The 20789-nt window shown below is 47.3% G+C and overlaps 6 protein-coding genes across 6 annotated transcripts; 4 read left to right on the forward strand and 2 right to left on the reverse strand.

Moving 5' to 3' along the window:
* Positions 1-342: 342 nt before the first annotated feature.
* I303_108075 (uncharacterized protein) lies at positions 343-3309 on the reverse strand (the record flags this gene model as incomplete). Its single annotated transcript, XM_018411326.1, has 10 exons — positions 343-369; positions 454-513; positions 654-1091; positions 1176-2282; positions 2347-2547; positions 2626-2874; positions 2934-2955; positions 3008-3049; positions 3109-3187; positions 3255-3309. The coding sequence occupies 10 exons, from the start codon at positions 3307-3309 to the stop codon at positions 343-345; spliced, it is 2280 nt and encodes a 759-aa protein (XP_018259994.1).
* Positions 3310-3698: 389 nt separating this feature from the next.
* I303_108076 (phosphoribosylaminoimidazolecarboxamide formyltransferase/IMP cyclohydrolase) lies at positions 3699-6184 on the forward strand (the record flags this gene model as incomplete). Its single annotated transcript, XM_018411327.1, has 9 exons — positions 3699-3720; positions 3794-3920; positions 3982-4058; positions 4129-4626; positions 4750-4980; positions 5065-5240; positions 5323-5451; positions 5554-6099; positions 6173-6184. 9 exons carry the CDS (start codon positions 3699-3701, stop codon positions 6182-6184), a joined length of 1818 nt encoding a protein of 605 aa, XP_018259995.1.
* A 1296-nt stretch (positions 6185-7480) lies between these two features.
* I303_108077 (uncharacterized protein) lies at positions 7481-10238 on the forward strand (the record flags this gene model as incomplete). The annotated part of the gene is made up of 10 exons (XM_018411328.1): positions 7481-8100; positions 8276-8310; positions 8373-8453; positions 8557-8739; positions 8828-8915; positions 8990-9073; positions 9168-9213; positions 9286-9447; positions 9547-9696; positions 9789-10238. 10 exons carry the CDS (start codon positions 7481-7483, stop codon positions 10236-10238), a joined length of 1899 nt encoding a protein of 632 aa, XP_018259996.1.
* Positions 10239-11492: 1254 nt separating this feature from the next.
* On the forward strand, positions 11493-13213 carry I303_108078 (uncharacterized protein; the record flags this gene model as incomplete). Its single annotated transcript, XM_018411329.1, has 6 exons — positions 11493-11528; positions 11625-11679; positions 11766-11909; positions 12079-12229; positions 12385-12550; positions 12644-13213. The coding sequence occupies 6 exons, from the start codon at positions 11493-11495 to the stop codon at positions 13211-13213; spliced, it is 1122 nt and encodes a 373-aa protein (XP_018259997.1).
* A 399-nt stretch (positions 13214-13612) lies between these two features.
* I303_108079 (uncharacterized protein) lies at positions 13613-16195 on the reverse strand (the record flags this gene model as incomplete). The annotated part of the gene is made up of 7 exons (XM_018411330.1): positions 13613-14131; positions 14235-14319; positions 14441-14654; positions 14782-14953; positions 15063-15475; positions 15553-15612; positions 15697-16195. The coding sequence occupies 7 exons, from the start codon at positions 16193-16195 to the stop codon at positions 13613-13615; spliced, it is 1962 nt and encodes a 653-aa protein (XP_018259998.1).
* A 2202-nt stretch (positions 16196-18397) lies between these two features.
* On the forward strand, positions 18398-20573 carry I303_108080 (uncharacterized protein; the record flags this gene model as incomplete). The annotated part of the gene is made up of 9 exons (XM_065969753.1): positions 18398-18508; positions 18579-18696; positions 18798-19192; positions 19279-19413; positions 19491-19681; positions 19774-19927; positions 20042-20217; positions 20337-20400; positions 20490-20573. The coding sequence occupies 9 exons, from the start codon at positions 18398-18400 to the stop codon at positions 20571-20573; spliced, it is 1428 nt and encodes a 475-aa protein (XP_065825825.1).
* Positions 20574-20789: the final 216 nt, after the last annotated feature.

A 20789-nucleotide genomic window follows, 5' to 3' on the forward strand; every position in this document is an offset into this window, starting at 1 on the left:
ATCTCAAAGTTGCATATATATATATATACCAATGTTCAGATCATCCTGCATCACAAGATATTGTGTGTCTGTGACGCTGTCGGCGAGCTTCACTCATGTGGACGTGCATTCTGGAGTCCCATCGCCAGTGAAAGCGGAAAAAGAGGACATTCGAAGACTCCGGAAAGTCCAGTACAAGTTTACAAGGCCGCGTAATACGGACCGACAAACATTACACTATTGATATCAGGTATGGTCTTGATTGCACTGGCTCAAAGCGGGTAGGAAATGATCGTTGATGCTTGGGACTTGCGTAATATGACACACATCCAAAGCCATATTGGAGCGCATTAATGGGTGGGATCACAGAACTCCGATTTCTTGCAAGAACTGTGAACAAGCCGAATGTCAGTTTTTCTACTGTAGCACACAATAAGATTGCAACGAATAAAGTCTTGTATAGATACCACGTACAGCATTCATATCGAAGTCGTTCCATTCTAAATTTACGGCGTTCAAGCTTTCTTCGTCGAGCTGTAAGAAATATCGATCAGCTTGAATTCGATAAACGCAAACATACGCGTGTGCGACAATTTCGCAAGAACAAGTTAATGAAGTGAGAAGCGAGAGACAAGACGACTGATGATCGTGTCATGAAAGGGGCAAAAACACACCATAGTAGACATAGCTGCTCCCGCGAAAGGATCTCCATTGATGTCCAGGCCTTCCGCACCACTGTGTAGCGTTTTATTACTGGAAGATGCGAAGGAGTCGAATCCGCCGATTTGGTCGATCAGCGGCAATGTGGGATAAGTGGTCGATTGATTATAGGGATAAGAGAAGTCCGGACCCTCTTTTTCATGCTCAACCTCTTTCTCATGGTGATGTTCATGATCATGGGCATGATGATGCGGGTAATCAATCGGTCTGGAGGGTATACCTTCTCCTGCTCTAGGTATACTCGAAGTCGCTCTGGTCAAGGTCGTTCCTTCTCCAAGCAAGTCAAGATCCAAATCTTCACTCGAACCCCCCTCATGGAATCTTGCAGGTGTCGTTGAGCCTGAATTCTGGATTGCCCGGATCGCTTTCTCTCTGAGCCTCTCGACGGTTTCCTGAATAACGATAAGACACAATAAGGCTTATTGCTATGTTTTTGGCATTTGTAGATTCGGACCCAGAGCGGAAGGGCGACTCACCAGCTCTTCCCTTTCTGTCATCTTGAACAGCGCTACTCCGGATTCTAGCTCAGCCAGGACTGTCCTTGCTAAACTCGAGGTCGGAGCCCGTATGACGGCCGCAGCGAGGCAGACGCACGCGCCAAACAGGTGGAAGAAGAAATGCCATCTTCGATGTATCAGTTGTCCCTGGAGGACAATCATATTTCTGACCAGACTGACGATCGCTCGACACGCTTCTAAGCAGGATAAATACGATTGTTTGAGCGGCGAAGAAAGTGGCTCGATTGGCGATTCTTTCAATGTTCGGATGAACCATCCTCTATGTAAGGTCAATCTGGCTTCGTTGATGTATAACAATAGCATATTTCGTTGAAACGCTTCTTTGTGCCTTACTGGGTCGACCAGGTCATCTGATGACGGAGGGACAACAGGCGAGAGATGATACGGTAATTCGTCTTGGAACTTGATAATCATCTTATCGATATCGGTGACTTCGCTATATATCCATGGTCGTACTCTAGCTTGCCTTTCGTTGATTTGGGACCAGATCTTGGTGAGTTCGTAAGTCTTGGCGTGAAATCCGTTCAGATCGCTTTCCGTCGATATGGGTATTTCGACATCGATTGAGGAATCGTTTATACATTGGCCCCTACCCAACGAAACAGACTGAAGTACGTCCATACCATGGATTTCCCAGAATACTATTCTTCTTTCCAGCGCCGTATTGAGATTCCAATGCGACCCGTCCCGATGAAGACCGATAGCCTCGCATATCCCCATGCCCATTCTAAGCAGTGGCCAAAAAGTGTCCCCACCAGATACATCGGTACCGCCGTTCATGAGGTATAGGCCGTACAGGAAGATGCACTGCACATATGTCATAGAATGTGAAGAGTCTAACAGAAGACACGCTCGGGCACCGTTGAAGCATTGTCTTGCCAAATCGTTGTGTGGTGGTCGTGAAAGGTCCATCAGTGCTCCTGCCGCTAAGAGCAGAAGACTGAGAGCTAGCCATTGGGGCTTGACTGGTCCGGGCTCGATAGCGGTCGGATCTTTGTATATGTGAGGGAAAAGGTATTCGTCCCATACATGCCGTTGGACTATATTGGTAAACCATCCGAAGGTCTGAAACCGCATGTCAGCTAGCCGCTCTCCTTTTAAGCTGATAAGATCCGTGAAGAAGGCTTACCTGGTAGTACGTTTCTGCTATGGGCAAAGCTACTTCAGGAGGAGGAAGAAAGGTCGCCATAATCTCTTTCATCTCTAAGCGAGGTACGCGACTATACGGCGGGAACAGGTCGGAGAAGTCGGAGGGAGAAGAGAAATCGTATATCGTCGAAGAGCCAGCAGGGGAGGATGAATGATTAGACGATGGCGGTAGATAGTGTTTCTATCACGTGAAACATTGCATGAGTCAAGCTGCGTCAACTAGTATATGAAGCGTCAAGGAAGAGCAGATAGAGCTTACCGAGAAATACACACTACTCGCAGCTCCATAATACCTAGAAGTATGCGGATCGTCGCCGAGCTGCAAGTGGCTGATACTTGGTAAAGTATCGGGAGATTCCCTTGAACCCGGCTCGCGAGTCGGCGGAGGCGGACTACGATTCTTGACTTCCTTCCGATTGGCGTATAGACTATTCTCGAGTAATGGATGACGAGATGAGGTTGCTACTTTTAGGGCTTCTTCCAGTGATGCTATTCGTTTGTGCAGATCCTACGACAGTTCAGCTATAAGCATGCTGATCGCTCAATTGGCGGACATGTCGTACATACTTCTGTACTGGCAAGAATTTTGCTATTAAACCAAATCAGCAAAATGTACCTTCTATCAAGATGAAATAACTCACGTCCTTCTTGAACCGTTGACCAGCTCTCCCTCGGGGCATATACTAAGCAGCATATAAGCCATAAGTTCTATGAAGGGCAAGTTAGGAGCAAGGTGGCTCACCTCGCCAGACCTCTCTTCACACAATGATTACATGGAAAGACCAATTCGCATTTCAACTTCAATCGTCTACATTCCGCGCCTGAGCAATAGAGAAGATAAGCGGATCGATGTCCAAGATACCTATTAATTATTGGTGGTGGACATACATGATAAAGGCTTTTTCCTCTTTGCATTCTTCGCATTCGTCTCAACTGGGGGCATGGTGCAGTGGTCCCTCGGGGAAAGATAAGATAAGGTGTGTTCGAAGTTGAGTTTGGCTCGATTTCGGATGATACCTGGATAGAAGTCATGACAGTGTTCTTGGTGGACCTGATGTTGTCACTTATCCGTCCTGACGGGAACATGAATCCTCACAAACAATACTCACGCCACCCGCAAGCCTATCAGTTTCTGTTATTCCGGCTTACAGACCATTAGTCCGTTGTTGACACGCCTATCAACGTCGGTATCATGCTCGACCACGTGTTCAGGAATTGTTCCGGCAGAGCCAACATGAAAAAGTTGGAGAAGCGAGTGCATTCGTACAGGTAAATAAGGAGGGTATCCTTCTCTCCTCTCCTCAACATTAAATACACGCAAGAAAAGACAATATGTCATCAGAAGCTCCTATCGGTATGTATGATGCATCTCTGATCAGACTGGCCACCCATCAACGCTGATGATACTTGTCGATGCACGCTCGTAGCCCTTCTTTCCGTCTACGACAAGACTGATCTCCTTCCCTTCGCCAAGGGTCTCAAGGAGCTGGGATTCAGATTATTGGGTAGTGGAGGAACTGCCAAGTTGATCAGGGAGAACGGTCTCGAAATTGAGTAGGTCTATGCAGTCTGACATCGACTGAGCTTGCACTTACTGACTGCTGTCGACCACTAGGGATGTCTCAAGTATCACTAAGGCTCCCGAGATGCTCGGTGGTCGAGTCAAGACTCTTCACCCCGCTGTTCACGGAGGTGGGTCTTTTCATCTGCTTATCAGTTTGCAAGGCTCCGGTCTGATATTTATCTGACTCTCTGCACCTAGGTATCTTGTCCCGAGACATCCCTTCTGACCTGTCCGACCTTTCCGCCAACTCCATCTCACCTATCACCTTAGTCGTATGCAATCTCTACCCCTTCGTCCTTCAGACCTCCAAGCCGGACTGTACATTGGCAGGAGCCATAGAAGAGATCGATATCGGAGGAGTCACCTTGCTTCGAGCCGCTGCTAAAAACCACGGACGAGTATCGATCATCTCTAGTCCGAGCGATTATCAAACTATCTTAGACGAGATCAAGGCCAATGGGAAAGTCTCGGAGGAGACTAGACGAGGCCTAGCTATCAAGGCCTTTGAGGATACCAAGTCGTACGACGAAGCTATCAGCGATTACTTCAGGAAAGTTTACGCTACCCCGGGCGTAGAAGATAACATGAAGGCGTCGGCTGGAGTGGGATACCAGAGATTGGGGCTTAGATACGGTGCCAACCCCCATCAAAAACCTGCTCAGGCTTTCGTAGAAAAGGGGGAAATGCCAATCAAGAGTGAGTCGTTGTCAAACGTTCTCTAGTCATTCGCATCATATACTTCTTGATCTGGTCTAGCTATTGGAGGTGGAGCATCCTTCTGAGAAAAGCTGACACCCTTTTGAATTACTCCGTTTGCAGCTCTCTCCGGTTCCCCCGGATACATCAACCTCCTCGACGCTCTCAACTCTTGGGGACTCGTCAAGGAGCTCTCAGCTGCTTTGGACCTACCAGCCGCCGCGTCATTCAAGCACGTTTCTCCAGCCGGAGCTGCCGTCGGACTTCCGCTAGATGAGCGAGCTGCCAAGGTGTTCGGTGTAGACGACTTGAAGGATCTTTCTCCCTTGGCCTGCGCTTACGCTCGAGCTAGAGGTGCGTTCTCTCTCTTCTCGTACACAGAAACCAAATTTCTTTCTCCCTCAGCGATTGTGACTGACTTCTCAGGTGTTATTGCAGGTGCCGACAGAATGTCATCCTTCGGTGATTGGGTTGCCCTGTCTCACACTGTCGACGTTCCTACCGCCAAGATCATTTCTAGGGAAGTATCAGATGGTGTCATTGCTCCCGGGTACGAACCTGAAGCTTTGGAGATTTTGAGCAAGAAGAAGGGCGGTAAATACTGTGTTCTACAAGTGAGTCGCTCTGTCCGTCATTGAGGTTTGTCGACGCAAAGGATCGTAAGAGAAAGCTGCTAACATCACTTCCAAACCCCAGATGGACCCTAAATTCGAGCCTGCCGAGATCGAGACGCGACAAGTATACGGAGTCTCCCTCCAACAACGACGAAACGACTGTAAGATCGATGAGTCGTTATTCAGCAACGTCGTGACCAAGAACAAAGATGTGAGTGTCACCGTCACTGCAGTGAAAGATCTCGTATCTCTGCACCGTCAGCCAGAAGTCATGCTGTCGCAGATGAGATGTTGATTTTGAGTTCTCGCTTAGCTCCCCAAACAAGCCATTATCGACCTGATCGTCGCTACCCTCGCTCTTAAATACACTCAATCCAATTCCGTATGCTACGCCCTCAACGGTACAGTCATCGGACTTGGTGCAGGTCAACAATCGCGAATCCACTGTACTCGATTAGCAGGGGACAAAGCCGACAACTGGTGGTTGAGACATCACCCCAAAGTACTCAATCTTCCCTTCAAGAAGGGCACCAAACGAGCGGACAAGGCCAACGCCATCGATCTGTACGTTACTGGAACTGCCTTTGAAGCTGAGGGAGGGGAACGTCAACAATGGGAATCACTCTTCGATTCCGTTCCGGGACCAATAACCAAGGAAGAGAAGAAAGAACACCTTGCCTCTCTAAAGGGAGTCGCTTGTTCGAGTGATGCGTTCTTCCCGTTCCCGGACAATGTCCACCGAGCTAAGAGATCTGGAGCGACGTACTTGTGTGCGCCAAGTGGAAGTATCATGGACGCGGAGTGTATCAAGGCTGCCGATGAGAACGATTTGGTATTTGTGCACCATGGTCTGAGATTGGTGAGTGGTCTTCTGCAAAACAGCGGACGCGAAAGAGAATCATGCTGATTTTCTCTGGAATCTGGTATTGCAGTTCCACCACTAAGCGGAGATCACACCTAGTGGTGGGAAATAAAAGGGAAACTCAACCTCGTCATGGTTAATTGTTAGATTGTCAAATAGTCAAGGTCAGAATCGTAATTGTACTCAACGTATATAAGGTAAAAGGGAAATACAATACGACACAATAACTTACCTTACATTCAACATGTATGCAACATGATGCAGAATACCAGCGGTGATGTGTCTGTCTGTGAAATCCCGCGGTGCCTTGAAACGAGTGCTGCGTATGCTGAATGATGAGAAGCAGACCGGTCACTGGCTCTGAAGGACACTCACTCGCGCGATGCGCGGAGTCGTTATGTTTATCGCGTACATGCTTGTATAGTATTGTATCGTGTGTATTGCAGGACCTCTGAGACAAGGGCAAGGTCACGCCCACGCTACCAGATGCAGAGCGTGATTGTGCCTCGGAATGCGGACTTCGAAGCATGGTCTCCATGACTCAGAACCACTTCAACTTCTAGACTTCTTATATTCACATCCCGAACAAAGAACAAAAGAAGCATATGTGCTAGAGTGCTAGGGTCATAATACTTTCGCATGGCATGGCATGGCATGGCATGGCATGTCAAATGATGATTGATTGCTCGCATTCATTGGATTGATTGAATGTAGATTATGGGAACATGGGAGCAATGCATGTTCTATGGTTCTATGACCCTTTGCGGACAAGTGTCATCCGGAAAGCTTAAAGTGTATCTCAGGGGTGGTAGGTCCATGTGCGGTGAGATATCTTGATAGGATGATCAGGGTAATTCTATTCTCAATGGAATTGGCGTTTCGTCGCGTGCCGTAAGTGGAAATCCTATTCCTATCATCCTCATTCAGATATTCAGATTGGATCCCATCTCTTTTCACCTGATTCCAGAATCCAAAGGTTGAATTCTCTCCGAGAGAGATTGAGGAAACTCCGCCGACCTCCTGGTTATTCATTCGGGCTCCGGAGAGTAATCAAGCTTGGTCAAGCCTCTCTCGCTCTCTTCAGTCTTCTCGCGAAGAGTAGAATCAGAAGAAGCGATTCGCGTTCCGTTGCTCTCAACCGAAAACTGGTCATACGGTCATACCTCTTGCAACCTCGTCCAGAATACTCTATACTTCACAATCATCAATAACCAGTCACACCAAGCCCGCTCGCATCAAAAGTAATTATCTCATCAGTATCCTCACCAAGTCTGCCAGATCTAAGAATAGCCTACCTAGCATTCACTCATTCCATCAATCAAGTGCTAACACAGCTCTCCCCATCCAACCTACCAACCAACTCTGCCAACCGCTATAGATGAATTATCAAGACCCAACCTCATCCTCATCCTCATCCTCGTCTTCTCAAGCTCAAGCTACTAGGTCTCCACCCACTTTATCAGTCGAGTCATTTCCAACCTCTCACGAACAATTACAACAAGTACAACAAGATTCATTCCCTTCTTCGCAATCCGTCGAAGTATCCCTGACTTCAACCAGTAAGAGGGGTCGGAAATACCCTTCTCCTCCTTCCTCTATCTCAATTTCGACTTCGACTTCAACAGCAGGATTGGGGACATATCAACCTCCTTCCCCTTCTCCAAGTCGAGAGAAGCCTCCCCCAATTTCTAACTCTTTTAACTCTAACTCCACCTTCGAGAGGTGGTTACCATCCACGATGATGCGTGTGTCGCGCAACAACGCCAAAACATTCCTCAACCTCTCGATAGCCTTCAACATCTTACTCCTGATCGCTATTTTCCTCCCGAGCGAACAGGCGCATGATTTCTTGGGCGATGAGACGTGGAACAAGATTGGAAATTATGGCCTGATGAATAATCGGTGGAATAGTGATTTGGCTATCAACGGAGGACAGGCAGTAACAAGAAGGGCTTGTTCGATGTGTGAAGTTGATCCTGAGTTTTGTGAAGAGTTCGGGTAAGTCTCAATCCGACTCCGCGCAGCTGGCTGAGCTTGCTCAGCTTGTCTCACGTTCATTGTCCATCTGATCATTCTCTCCGCCTCCTCTTGAGGTGTCCTACTATTGGGCAAATCTGGGTTCCTCCATTGACACGCTTGATGGCTGTGGCTGATTCTCTGTCCTCGAATGCAGTGAGGAGAACATGATCAAGTCTTTAGGCTATACAGGTAAATCAGCAGTCTCACTTCAGGTTTGAATCGCGCTCTGACTGACAAAAATTGCGACGCAGGAACGAATAACAGGCTGAGGAGATTCTTGGCTAAAGTAAGGAGTGGCCAGCCGTTCACAGTTGGAGTGATAGGTGGTTCAGGTAGGTCCAGTCTCGCTTAGTAGCTTCTGGAAATGCTTCATCTGCTTGACCACTTGGCTCGAGTAATCTTGTTCTGACTTTCTCATTTTCGCATATGGTACAGTGTCCAAGGGTCACGGGTTAGACGCACCGGACGGGGATCATCCTCACACACCCCGAAACCTCAACCGAATTATCTTTGACCACCTCAACGAACGATACCCCAACCCCAATGGTATCTCCACAGGGAAGAGCGGACTAGCAGAAGGGAAGAACACTTTCGTGAATGGCGCACAGGGTGGTATGGGTAAGTCAGCTCTCCGTTCCGTTCAGACATCACTCTGTGTCCCTATGTGATGCAACGGTGGCTTATCACTCATTGTAATGCTCCACAGGTTCCGATTATTTCTCGCTATGTTTCAACGAGCATATACCTGATGAAGTGGACTTGGTCTTGATCGAGCTGGGAATCAACGATGAGGCGTAGGTCGGGGAAGCGTCAATCTCCTTTCATTTTGGGTCTGAGACTGACAACAAAATTTTCTTCAACCTTACAGCTTGATAAGGAATATGAACACGTACGAACTGTTGGCTCGAGGGTTGTTTGATATGCCCAATAAGCCGGCTATTTTGAATTTACAGTGAGCATCTCTCATCTAACCAAGAATGGATATTCTTCGCGCTATTCTAGCTGGTCTACATGAGTTCGCGAAGCTGACCAATTGATCTACGCAGAGTGTTCGCTTTGATGTTCCAATACATCGGAAATGGGGGTGATCTGGTAAGTTCTCATCTTTCATGAATCTATCCTGGTCTCGTTGTTCGAAGCTAATCTCTTGTTGCAACCCCTCAGCATGATGGTGTTGCTCAATTCTACGACATACCGACTGTTTCAATCCGAAACCCACTGTTACCCCAGGTCTTCAAGAACACGACGGAAGTCAGGCATTTGTTCCATAATCGAAAGAAGGATATCGCATGGAAAGATCCATTGGAGGAAATCGATTTAAGACATGTAAGTCTGATTAATCCTTTCTGCATGAGCTGGTCGAGCCGTAGGAAATCTCGGCTTGTCTTGTTACAAGCAAGATCCAGAGCTGACATCGTCCTGCAGTTGTCGTGGCAAGGACATGAGATCATGGGTAAATTAGCTTCGGCGTACATCGATACTCAGTTATGTGAGATGGACAAGATCGAAGCCAAACTGGGTAATCCCGCTTCGATCGATTACGATGCTTTGTACCCTGTGGAACCTCTTCCTAGGGTGAGTCGAATCAGTCTTTCGACTCTAGGAAATGTCTTGTCCATCGATGTACATACGAATCATGCTGATGACTTGAATTGTTACTCACACAGGCCCAACTGATGAAGAAATACGATCCCAATTCGAAACTACCGAAACTCGCGCCTCAATGTTATTCGGCCAACGCATTGAAACACCCCTTGAAACCTTCAAGCCAAGAAGGATGGAGACACTGGAACTGGAAAGAGAAACACTACTTGATAGCTGATAAACCCGGATCCAAAGTCTCTTTCCCCGTATCAACCACTCTCGGTCAAGTCCAATTACATTACCTTCGATCGTATCAATATAACCTCGGTTCGGCGAAATGCTGGATTGACGATGATAAAGATAAAGGAGTGCGCTTGGATGGAGCGTGGAAAGAACCGTACAATATCGGAAGGGCAGCTACGATAAGAGATGATCTGACCCCGGGGCAACATACGCTGCATTGCGAATTGTTGGATGCTACGGCTGATCCGAAGGGTGGGAAGGAGTTTAGGATTATTTCGGTCATGAGGTGAGTCGGATTTGCGTGAAGTTGGAAGTTGGCAAGGAGAATGAATGCTGATCTAACATTTTGTATAGCATTTAATCCATCTCAAAGATAGATTATGTGATCACAAGAAGAGTCAGGCGTTTCGGTCCACTTTTTGGTTTTACTGTTTATCATCATGGGCTTCGTATTCTAGATAGGCAAAAGCGGCGGGGTAGTCAGGCAGGATAGATGACGTAGATTCTTGGTGTGTATAGTAAATAAACATATTATGCTCGAAGTCATAGACGAGATTCAGTACAACACAAATCAAATACGCTTGAAGAGTATATTATAGACATGCATATACATATACATCCGATGCTCTGATGGGGTCCTTTGATTGCCGCAGCTTTACTCATACTCTAGAGTACGTCTTGACACAAATGACAAAAATGCTGGGATCGTATCTTCGGATTGCATTTGCGGGATACTGTACGTTGTCTGTTTCGTCTCAGAGACTCATTGTACGAGTACCGAGAGAAAGCCAGCATAGGCAGTGTTCATTCGATTCGATTCGATTCAACGGAACTCGTACTTGCAAGGGCTGTCGTATTCAGATACAGATACCTTTGAATGAGTAAAATTAAATTTCGGCGCAGAGTTCAGCGAGAGATCTGTGCTTGGCACTTTAGCGTTACTCATTGTCGAAATCAAAGTGGCGTTTTAGCCTATTACCCTTTCGCCCGACTGACTCTGACTCTGGCTCTGACAATCATGTCAGTGATCGCCATTCATTCCGATCTCTTCATGTGTGTATGGTAGATTGGTATCCGAGCAAAGGCATGTCGGGTGCCTGGATATCTAGATCAACGTGACGCAGACATGACATGTGATTGATGCAGAGTTACGCTCTGTCTCTGTCCTCCTGTGTGTTAGTACTTGTGTGGGTGTGGGGGCGTGATGGTGGGAAAATGATCTTCGCTTGGATCTTTTTTCAAAGGACCAGGGCGTATAAATTGCGGACCGTGCGGCCGAAGGTCACTTCTCAAGAGCCAAGAAAGATACGTAGACTTGATCGATCCGGGTACAAGCACCTATGAGGTTGAAGAATATACATATATAAGCTTATTCGAGATGACCTATCCCTTCATCTTCGAGGAGATATATAGCATATGACTTCTTGCTATCAATCATACTGGACCAAGACTACTTCATATTCTATTTCTTCCCGTATACTCGCAATCTCATTCGCCTTTACTCTTCACTCTTGACCCATTAAAGGCATACAGTACTTCTCAAGATGGTGTTTGTCCTCTACGGAAATATCTTGGCTACGGTACGTCGTCAAGCGAAATCAGCTGTCCTCCTATCTGAAATCTAGGATAGAATGATGCAGCTGATACTGTAAGTGATCGCTTGATACCTATTACAGCACTACAGGATCGTCCTGATTTGCGCTGCTGAGATGGGTCTACTGGATACTCCAGGTAAATCAAGTCAATCTCCGTTGCCCATCCAAGCGAACCTCCAGCCATCTCTCCAGCTGACCATCCTCAAATTGTTCGCTGAACAGCCCTCGAGCTGCGAGAAGTCGACTGGAAAGACCTCTGGGCGCCCGAGATTTTCAATTACGAGCGCAGCCCTTTCAAGCGGATTCCATGGTTCGAAGATACAGAGAACGGAGTCAAGTTGTACGAAAGTAGAGCTATCGTCAAATGTAAGCTACGTCCTCAGTTGCACAAGACTTCATCTCACGAAACCTTCCCATGCCTCTCATCGTCCTACCTACACATCCATCCAGCCATTAGCGTATCGCTTCATCAGTATGTTGCTTCACCAAAGGACCCGAAGGCTGATTGTCATAAACTTCACTGATAACACCACAGACATGGCCAAGAAGATTGGTTCGCCCTTGCTCCCCGACTTGACGGACCCGGTGGAATACGCCAAATTCGAAGTGGCGTGTTCCCTCGAATTGGCCGATTTCTCAACTTGGACTAAACCGCTCTTACATGAGCTCGTCCAGAAACCACACGTGTGAGTCGATTCCCGTCAAGCCAATCTAGCATTTTCATTCTCATCCGCTGTCCTGCTCTTTGTCTGTCTCGGCTGTCTCTCTGAGTTCGAAGCCGTCTTCCAGACCCCTGCAGGGACGGAGCAGCTTGATTGATATTCCATTTGAATTCTTGCAGATTCCGTCAACCCACAGACCAAGTCTTGGTAGACGCGTACAAAGCCACTCTCAAAAGGACTTTCCAAGGCTACGATCGGATCCTTGCCAAACAGGATTACTTGGCCGGAGACGATATTACGCTGGTGGATTTCTTCCACATCCCATCTGCTCATTGGGTATGGATGGTGCGTCTTGCTCAAATCATTCTCCCTAGTCTCTGCCCTCTCGGTGATCTCATGTTACAGCTGCTAATTGTATGTACGTGTGTGATGTGGCAGGTCGGCGGATTACCAGAATTCGGGCCTATCAAATATTCTTCTCCATGCAAACACGACGACGATGGCAACAACAAGGAGAGTCAGAATAAGGAGAAGGAGAAGGAAGATGGTACTTTACCTTTCCCATCTGATCCCGCAACTGAGTCTCAAAGAAAAGCGGACGGGACCTGGCCACTGCCCAACACGAAGACAGTAAATCAATCAGACGGTACTCTGCCCATCCCAGGAAACAAAACAGAATCAGACGGTACTTTGCCCATTCCAGGAAACAAAACAGAATCAGATGGTACTTTACCTATCCCCGCTGGGCCGCCCGAAGGGACTAGGACAAAAGTAGAAGGGACTTTACCTTTCGCCAAACCCAACGTTGATCAAGCTCAAGCTCACTCCGACGGTACTTGGCGTCTTCCAAACACTGAAACAGAGACCGACGGTACTTTACCAATTCCCCACGTTCGCGCTTGGTGGAATCGGCTGATCGAGCGAGAAAGCGTCAAGAAGATCAATAGCGAGTTCTGGATCGCGCTTAAGAATGCGAAAGCGCCTGAAGAAGGTGAAGCCAAGTGGTGATACGATGCTCTACTAGCCCCTGAATTACCTATTGAGAAGAAGTCACTCTCGAGTGGTGATCAGAAGTCTGATTGTAAGAAACCAGATGACGGAATTTAGCTCGTACGAGTAATCATATGTAAATCATGCATTGTCGATTGTCGCCTCATCTGTGGTGACGCGTGAGCGATAGCTGTTCATGTGGATATCGAGTGGAGAGTGGAAGAGTCATGTATGCATGTACTGTATATTAATATAAATCCGTTGCCCAAAAAGTCCATTTCAGCTTTCAAAGTGACAAATATCTAGTCAAACGAATGATCGAAGATGGTGATGATACAGTGAGTCTACAAGATCTAAAAGTGAATAATTGGCGTCGAGTGTACTGTAAGACAATCAACGAATCACACAATCAATCAATCAAAATTTCCCAAAAGATTTCCTCCTCTCTATCCTCTCAGCCAACCGTTCGAAAAGATCAAGCATCATCTCCTTATTAGCGTTATACAGGTTCTCATGGTATTCCGCCCAATCCTCTTGGGAGGAACTAGCAATCTGTTTGGTCGGTATATCGTCGTTGAGCTTCTTCATCCCTAATGGTAATTGTTTGCCTAATCCTCGCGGGTGTAATCGTCCTTCAGTGTGAGTGTTACTGTTGAATTTAGGTAAGAGGGGTTTAGCATCCATCAGAGATACCTTCCCCTTCCCGTTCCCCTTGGCGATCTCATTCCCATTCTCGTTCTCGTTGCCACTTGAGTTGTCTCCCGTTACGGCTTGATGATGAGTTCTAGCTAAAGGTCTATTCGTATATGGGTCTATACCTTTTCTGAGCATTTCAACGGCCTCGATCTCCCTCAGACCAGGAGCATGAAGGACGATCGACGGGTCCCGGAGGAATTGGTAGGCGTTAAGTAATAATTCAGAACCTAGAACTGGGACCTATTCAAACAAACACATAGCCCATATAACGGTCAGCATATTGCACTCCCATCTTCGATGTTGTTATTGCAATCGAAACTGAGAATGAGATCGCAGCACTCACTCGGCTGACCACTCCAGCAGGTATAGCGGAACTCAATTTCTTTTCGAGGTACGTCCACCCCACAAAAGCAGGTAAGATTAGATCCCTGTGAACCGACGATATCAAGCTATCAGCGCCACGTACAGTGGCGCGGTGGTACAAGTAATCCATCCGCTTGACCAGACCAGGATTTGATCATTTGGTAAACAGAGTCAGAGTCAACTCACATCGAACCCAGCAATCTGTAAAAATCAATATATTCCAAATCGGAGTGAATAAACACCATATCCTTCATCGACTCAGGTATTTCCAATTGGGCCGTAGGGAAAAGCGATCCGATAAAATGAAGGGTGACTGGTAGTCTTGAATCGTCGTTTGCTGAGACGTAAGTGGCGTTGGGATCGGTAGATAAAGGAAGGTATCCCCACGAAGCTGGGTCGGCTATTTCATCCACCCAGAATCAAATCAGATTCAGTATCAGCTTCGTCCTTCGTCCTTAGTCGTGAAAATGATACCTGCAGAGAATGCAGATGCGTAGGGGACTGAAGTAGATACAATGCTAATTCACCTTGAATGGATTTGTGCAGATCACCCAAAATCGGATTGTAGTTCCTTCTCCACGGTTGGATGTTACCCAGAATTGCCAGCCTGGAAGGGACACGCTCAGCCCGCTTAGGGAAGAATTCTGAGACTTGGACGGAGTCGCTATCCGGTAAGACTGCTGCATCTACCGGGAAGATCTGGAGAGTGTCATATAAACATTAGCGCCTGGTCAGAAGCGGGCTGGGTGGGATCAGGTGAAAGATGTGTATTGATTTTTGTGCCGGAATAGGATGACCGCACACTTACAGGAACAAACTCCTCTACGTCGACTTTGCCCCAACTAAGTTGTTTCAAACTATGGCTCCACTTAAGCACCTCGTTCTTCAAGTACTTCTTGACGTGTTTACTCAGTGTCAAGTAAGTCAGGCGTTCTTGGTTGGCGGCAATCTCCCAAGACTTCCTCTCGTCCTCGTTGAGATTTTCCAGCTCGTGAAGCATGCATACGACCTCGAGGTTGGGGTTGGACTTCATAGCTTCGTATGCCGGGACGTTCCGGGGCCAGTTCCAGAATCCATGATCGCAGGAAATATGGATGACGACGTCGATCTCGTCGGCGGAGACGGCATTGGCGAAAGTGCCGTCGGAATAAGGGGTCGGAGGGGTCGTGTAGTTCATACCGCTCTCCAGGACTTCGGCGTACCCCCATCGGAAGTTGTCGCCTTGAATCACATTCCATCGTCAGCACACATATCTACAATCATAGCTATGCAATGAGATGACGACGATCTCGACTCACGATACAAGGTGAAATTCGCTCCCACATCCGTCAAGGTCTTGAGCACAGCTCCGACAACCTCTGCATCGCCATCGAATTAGCCTCATACTCTGAGTTATGTGTTTCTTACATTCATTCAGAATCAACGATTCGACCCAAACTCACCCTCGTGGAATCCAGCATGTTCCAAGACAGCAATCCTCAAACCCTCAATCGCACTGCCCTCGACCTCGTCCTCCACCTCATCAGGATGGTTGATCGGATCCTCTTCGTCCGATTGCTGAGTGATCTCTCCTTCTGGCGTGGTCGAAAGGGACGGCTCAACGGCTCGTTTACTCCTTAATCTCTTAGCTCGTAGTCTATCGTTTTTCGACTTGATCAATTTCGGCAGGTCGTACGCAGAAGTCTCGACGAATGTTCCGTGGTCTCCTGCAGATTTGGTGCTTATGCCAATCCCACTTCCGCTTCCGTGTAGGTGTAGGTTGGGATGGGGGTAGATCGGGTCGAGTTCTGAGTCTGAGTTGAGGTAAGATGATATAGAGGATGGGATGGCTTTTTGCGAGAGTTCGGAGGGGATGGATTTGTATAGTACGAACAAGGTGGAGAGTAGGAGGAAAGGAAGGGATCGGCGGGTCGGCAGGAATCGGGATCGGGGTCTTGACATTTTGACTGGTTGTGTTGATTGCAGACAACTGTAGGAGGGAGAAGTTTGACCGTTGAGTATTCAAGAATGTCGAAGATTATCGAAGGAAAATATAAAGAGTGTACAGGTGGTCAGATCAACTGAACTCGAAGTGATTTGGTAAAGAGTGTGGATTAGCTAGAAGGGTCAGCACAGCTGATAGGTGAAGGTGATATCGTATCGTATCAAACGATCAATGAATGACTATGTTGCATGTTAGTGAGAAGTAAAGAGTGAAGAAGTAATTAGAGAGGACAGCGAGTCTCAGTCACTCAGCAGTCAGTCTGCCAGCATGGTACATCTCTCCTGGCCACATGAAGTCTACCAGTCCATACTCTACTCAACGCTCAAGGAAAAAATCCAGCTTGGTACCATCTTGAAGAAATCGAGATAAAACGCCTCTTTACCACTTTTCCGATTTTGAACAGGGCAAAAGAAGGTTATTTGCCTTGAGCTTAGCCTCTTACATCTTACATCAACGAAGCGGGAATTGCTCTCTTCTTCTGAGCTGAGCTGTCCAGCAAAGGAGGGATAGAGAGTGCAGCAAAGCGGCACGATATATAGGATCTCAGAAGTTGGAAGAAGAAAAAGGTTCTTGGCTTGCAGAGATATGTAGATTTCAATCCGAAGTTGGGAAGTAAGTCAATCCGATGGCGTACAGTGGCGTCCGAATGTCTTTGGGTGATGGATTCCGTCGACTTGGTATGGAATGCCAGCCAACTCCGCTTGCAGTAAAACGGACTCAGGGGGATATTCGGATATTCAGGGTAAATTAGAGAATTGTTGATACAACTGTGGTTTGACAGAGGCACGGGATCTATCAGTTACTTTGAGATGATCAGGGGAAATGCCGTTTCGGGGAATTTCTGCTGGTGACTGACTTTTTGCCTTCCATGAGAGATGGAAGTTGAAGAAGGTAGATAGATGGTCGCTGAACCTTTGTATGTGTACAAACGTGGATGATGTGGATGAGCGAAGTCATACTGAGCAGAGCTCAAGACCACGTTGCCGTCTCATGGAATGGTAGACCGAAGCTATTTTGAGCTAATGCGGAAGCTGGGAGGACGAACTGTCGATGCAAATGCTAGATATCTTGCGTCCAGTACGTGACAGAAAGGCGAGTTGATTCCTCAATATACTGCATACACGTACCAGGTATCTAGATCTGGGTTATGCAGAGATGTCAAGCATCACGGCGATGCCGCGCCGGTAGCTACCTCATCGATAAGAATTGATGCAGAACAGCGCACAGACGACGTCTTTTGACGCGACATGAGCTTCATGAGTACAGTGCGTCCGTCCGACGCAGAGATACATTCGAGCTCAGCTGTGCCTGGCGCTTACAGATCTGACGAGTCCACTCCTTGCTGGTCAATCTGGACGCGCTGCTCTGTTCGTTCGTTCAACCAGACCAGACAATCACAGGAGAGAGTCCCCTCTCACAAGCATTGACACGCGAAGGGCCAAAACGTGGTAATCTCCCTAAGCCAGGGTAAGATGTTGATCGTGCCTTATTCGGGAGTTTTGTTTTTTCCCATCCGATCAATTCAGTTCATTTGTTTACACTTCACACAGGAGTGAATATGAGTGAAGAATTATGATGAGACAGAAGAATGCATCATCAATTCATCACTTTCTACGTCTGATTACGCCTGACACATTTCATTCAGTACTCAATATCAGTCTCGCACTCGGTCCGTCGTTGCTCCGCGCCTGCTTTTCCTGCAAGACCTCCAAGATTTCGACTTCGCCTTGAACGTTCATCGTTATCAGCTCGCCAATTCGATCACTGTCATTGAGATAGACGCCTCTCGTCGACCATCTTCAGGGCTCTGGACTCGATAGCGGTAGGAAGCAGAAGAACTAGGCAGGCACGACGACGTGAGTCGCATTTGATCTAAAATTGCCTCCCGCCAAGGTCGCGATATCTTTACCAGGGGCTTCAGCAGTATTATTTCCTCTTGCGTTCAGCGTGTCCCGAGATATCACCTTGGATTTCCACCTCTTCTCTTGACGCCGCCTAGCTATCACTGCGCTGAGTGACTGATCGCGTTCCATCTTTTCTTCATGTACCGCAGCTCAACTCCCCACATCCCATCAACACCCAAATCCCATCGTAGAGGAGCTATTCGAATAGAATCGCCTTTCTCGTCTCCGCATTCATCCTCAAAGCGACTGATCAACATGCCGGTCGCCATCAATCGACTGACGGTATTCTTACTGGCTGGATTCGGAATAACGGTCTTTCTCACTCATACCGTAGTCCAGCAAACCACCGGCCAGTCTACTATACAAGTGAGCTCATCATAGGCTTAGTCACTCTATCACATGAGATTGGTGTACTGAAATTGACTCCTCTCCGTAGCATATAAGCAAATTGTCCAAGTTTCTACCGTCAACAACCGTAAATCGATGGGCAGACTTATACGTCGCCGAGGATGATTTTCCTGAGACGACTTATATGAGCGGCGTGGCAGGATTCAGCAAGTGGCTTCTTCCTTACAGCCCTCGTCAACCCCTTATGCTATTGACATGTAGTTCGGACTACCACGAGTATACTGACTGACGCAACTCGGCATCACAGACTACTTCCACAATCTATACTCCGCCAACGGAACTTTCGTAATTATGACCTCTGACCCAGAATCTCTACCCTCATACGGAATAAGCGGTATCCTGTCCGCCCTTTCAGATCCCGAGGACAAATACCACAACCACCAACCGGCAGGAGAAGACCGAATCATGATTGTTAGTCCGCAAGAGGCGAAAGAACGGTCATTGCTGGGTAAAGCAGCGATACGGAAGTCGGGGGTCAGCTTGATGTTTGCCGATGTCAAGGAAGGCACACTCAGCTCGTTCTTGAATCATTATTACCATTTTATCGGAGAGATGTTCTTGGGGCTTTGGAGAGTCGTCACTGCTGCTGGAGAGATCGAACTTCCTTCGAGATTGATATATAGAGCTGAATCTGCCGATTGGGTATGTCTTTTCATCATCACCGTTGCCTCATCTACTTCTCCTGAACAGAGGGAGAACTTGCTGATGGATCGGAATAATCCTTCTAGCGAGATCGAGCGGGTATAACTACCTGGTTCCAACAAGCGGTACTTCCAGAAGCTGAGATCGAGGAGGCTACTGTGTATGAAGACAGGAAGAAAAGCGGAGTCACTTTCTTGTTCGATAAGATTGCCATTGCGGATGTGAGTTGTAGAAAGGGTCTCTAATGTCTCGAGTGGTGCAAGCCGGCTGATCAAACCATTCCGGGGCCTATCTTTAGCGATGGTCTGCTCACAGAGTAGGACAAGAAGTCAAGTATTGGAACAAGGCCAATGCGGATTTACCATTACTTGACGTCCCTCTTACATGGATGGACCCATTACGAGATCAGATCAAGCGTCTAGCTCTGGCCGAGGGTTGCGACTTCAAAAGGAAGAATGCTAAAGTCCCTATCGTCACGTATATAAATCGGTATGTCTCCCTCTTCTGCGTGACACTAACTTGTTCATCGTCCACCTCGTCCAAAGTCAACCCACTGATCGATCTTTTCTTGGTCGTGCTAGGCAATTGACGCACAGGCGGCTGGTCGACGAGGACAACAAGGAACTGATAGCGGAGATGGAGAAATTAGAGGACGAAGGTGTGATCGAGTTCAATAATGCATTTATGGAGAAATTACCTCGGGTCGACCAATTTTGTCTGGTCATGAAAACGGATGTGAGTGGAGTGGGCTGTCGAAATGTCGAACTGTCAAATTGTCGATCAAGATAAATACCCTCGAGGAGATCTGATCTGAATTGATGCTGATTGGCGGTATGGTGGGGGTTGTAGGTGATGTTTGGGGTTCATGGCAACGGATTATCTCATCAATTATGGATGAAACCCAAATCAGCCGTCATGGAAATTATGCCTGTCGATGGCTTTGCTAGGGATTATGCGATATTGGGCGAAATGATGAATCATGAGTATTACGCTGTACATTATAATGAGACTTTCCCTCCTGAGAAGTAAGTCCCCCTCCCCCTCAACTTCCACTTCCTTCACTTCCTCCAATTCCGAAGCAGTATGCTGGAAACCAGGGTTGACGGAATTTGACGCTTACTGTTACAACCTCAAAATTTGATAGATGGAGGAAAGAGAATGGGTACGGAGTTGATCAAGGTCCAGATTTCCATTCGCCCAGAATAACAGTAAGTCGAGCTTCCTTCTCTTCCCTCCATTTATGTCATCAGTCACTGTAAGTGGGAAAAGCTGAGTTTGATGGTCGCCACTCGTTCAGGTCGATGGGAAGTGGATGGCTGGAATGGTCCGACAACTAGTTTCGACAAGGATAAATGCTGTCGAACCTCCGTTACCTTGGTAATGCGTCGCGCTCTGCTTCCTGTCCTCATACGGATCACCGAATTCACCTAAGTCTATCTTAAACCCTAGCAGTTGCATCGATTTGTCCTCATTCAGCATCGCAGTCCTGTATCATAGTTATCCATCATCATTTGCTTATTCATGCATCTTCCGGGGCTTCATTGAGATTGAGTGAAGGTGTCCAAATGAAATCAGGACTTGTAAGCTAAGCAAGGCA

Source organism: Kwoniella dejecticola, chromosome 10, assembly GCF_000512565.2.
Source record: "Kwoniella dejecticola CBS 10117 chromosome 10, complete sequence".
Classification (NCBI taxonomy): domain Eukaryota; kingdom Fungi; phylum Basidiomycota; class Tremellomycetes; order Tremellales; family Cryptococcaceae; genus Kwoniella; species Kwoniella dejecticola.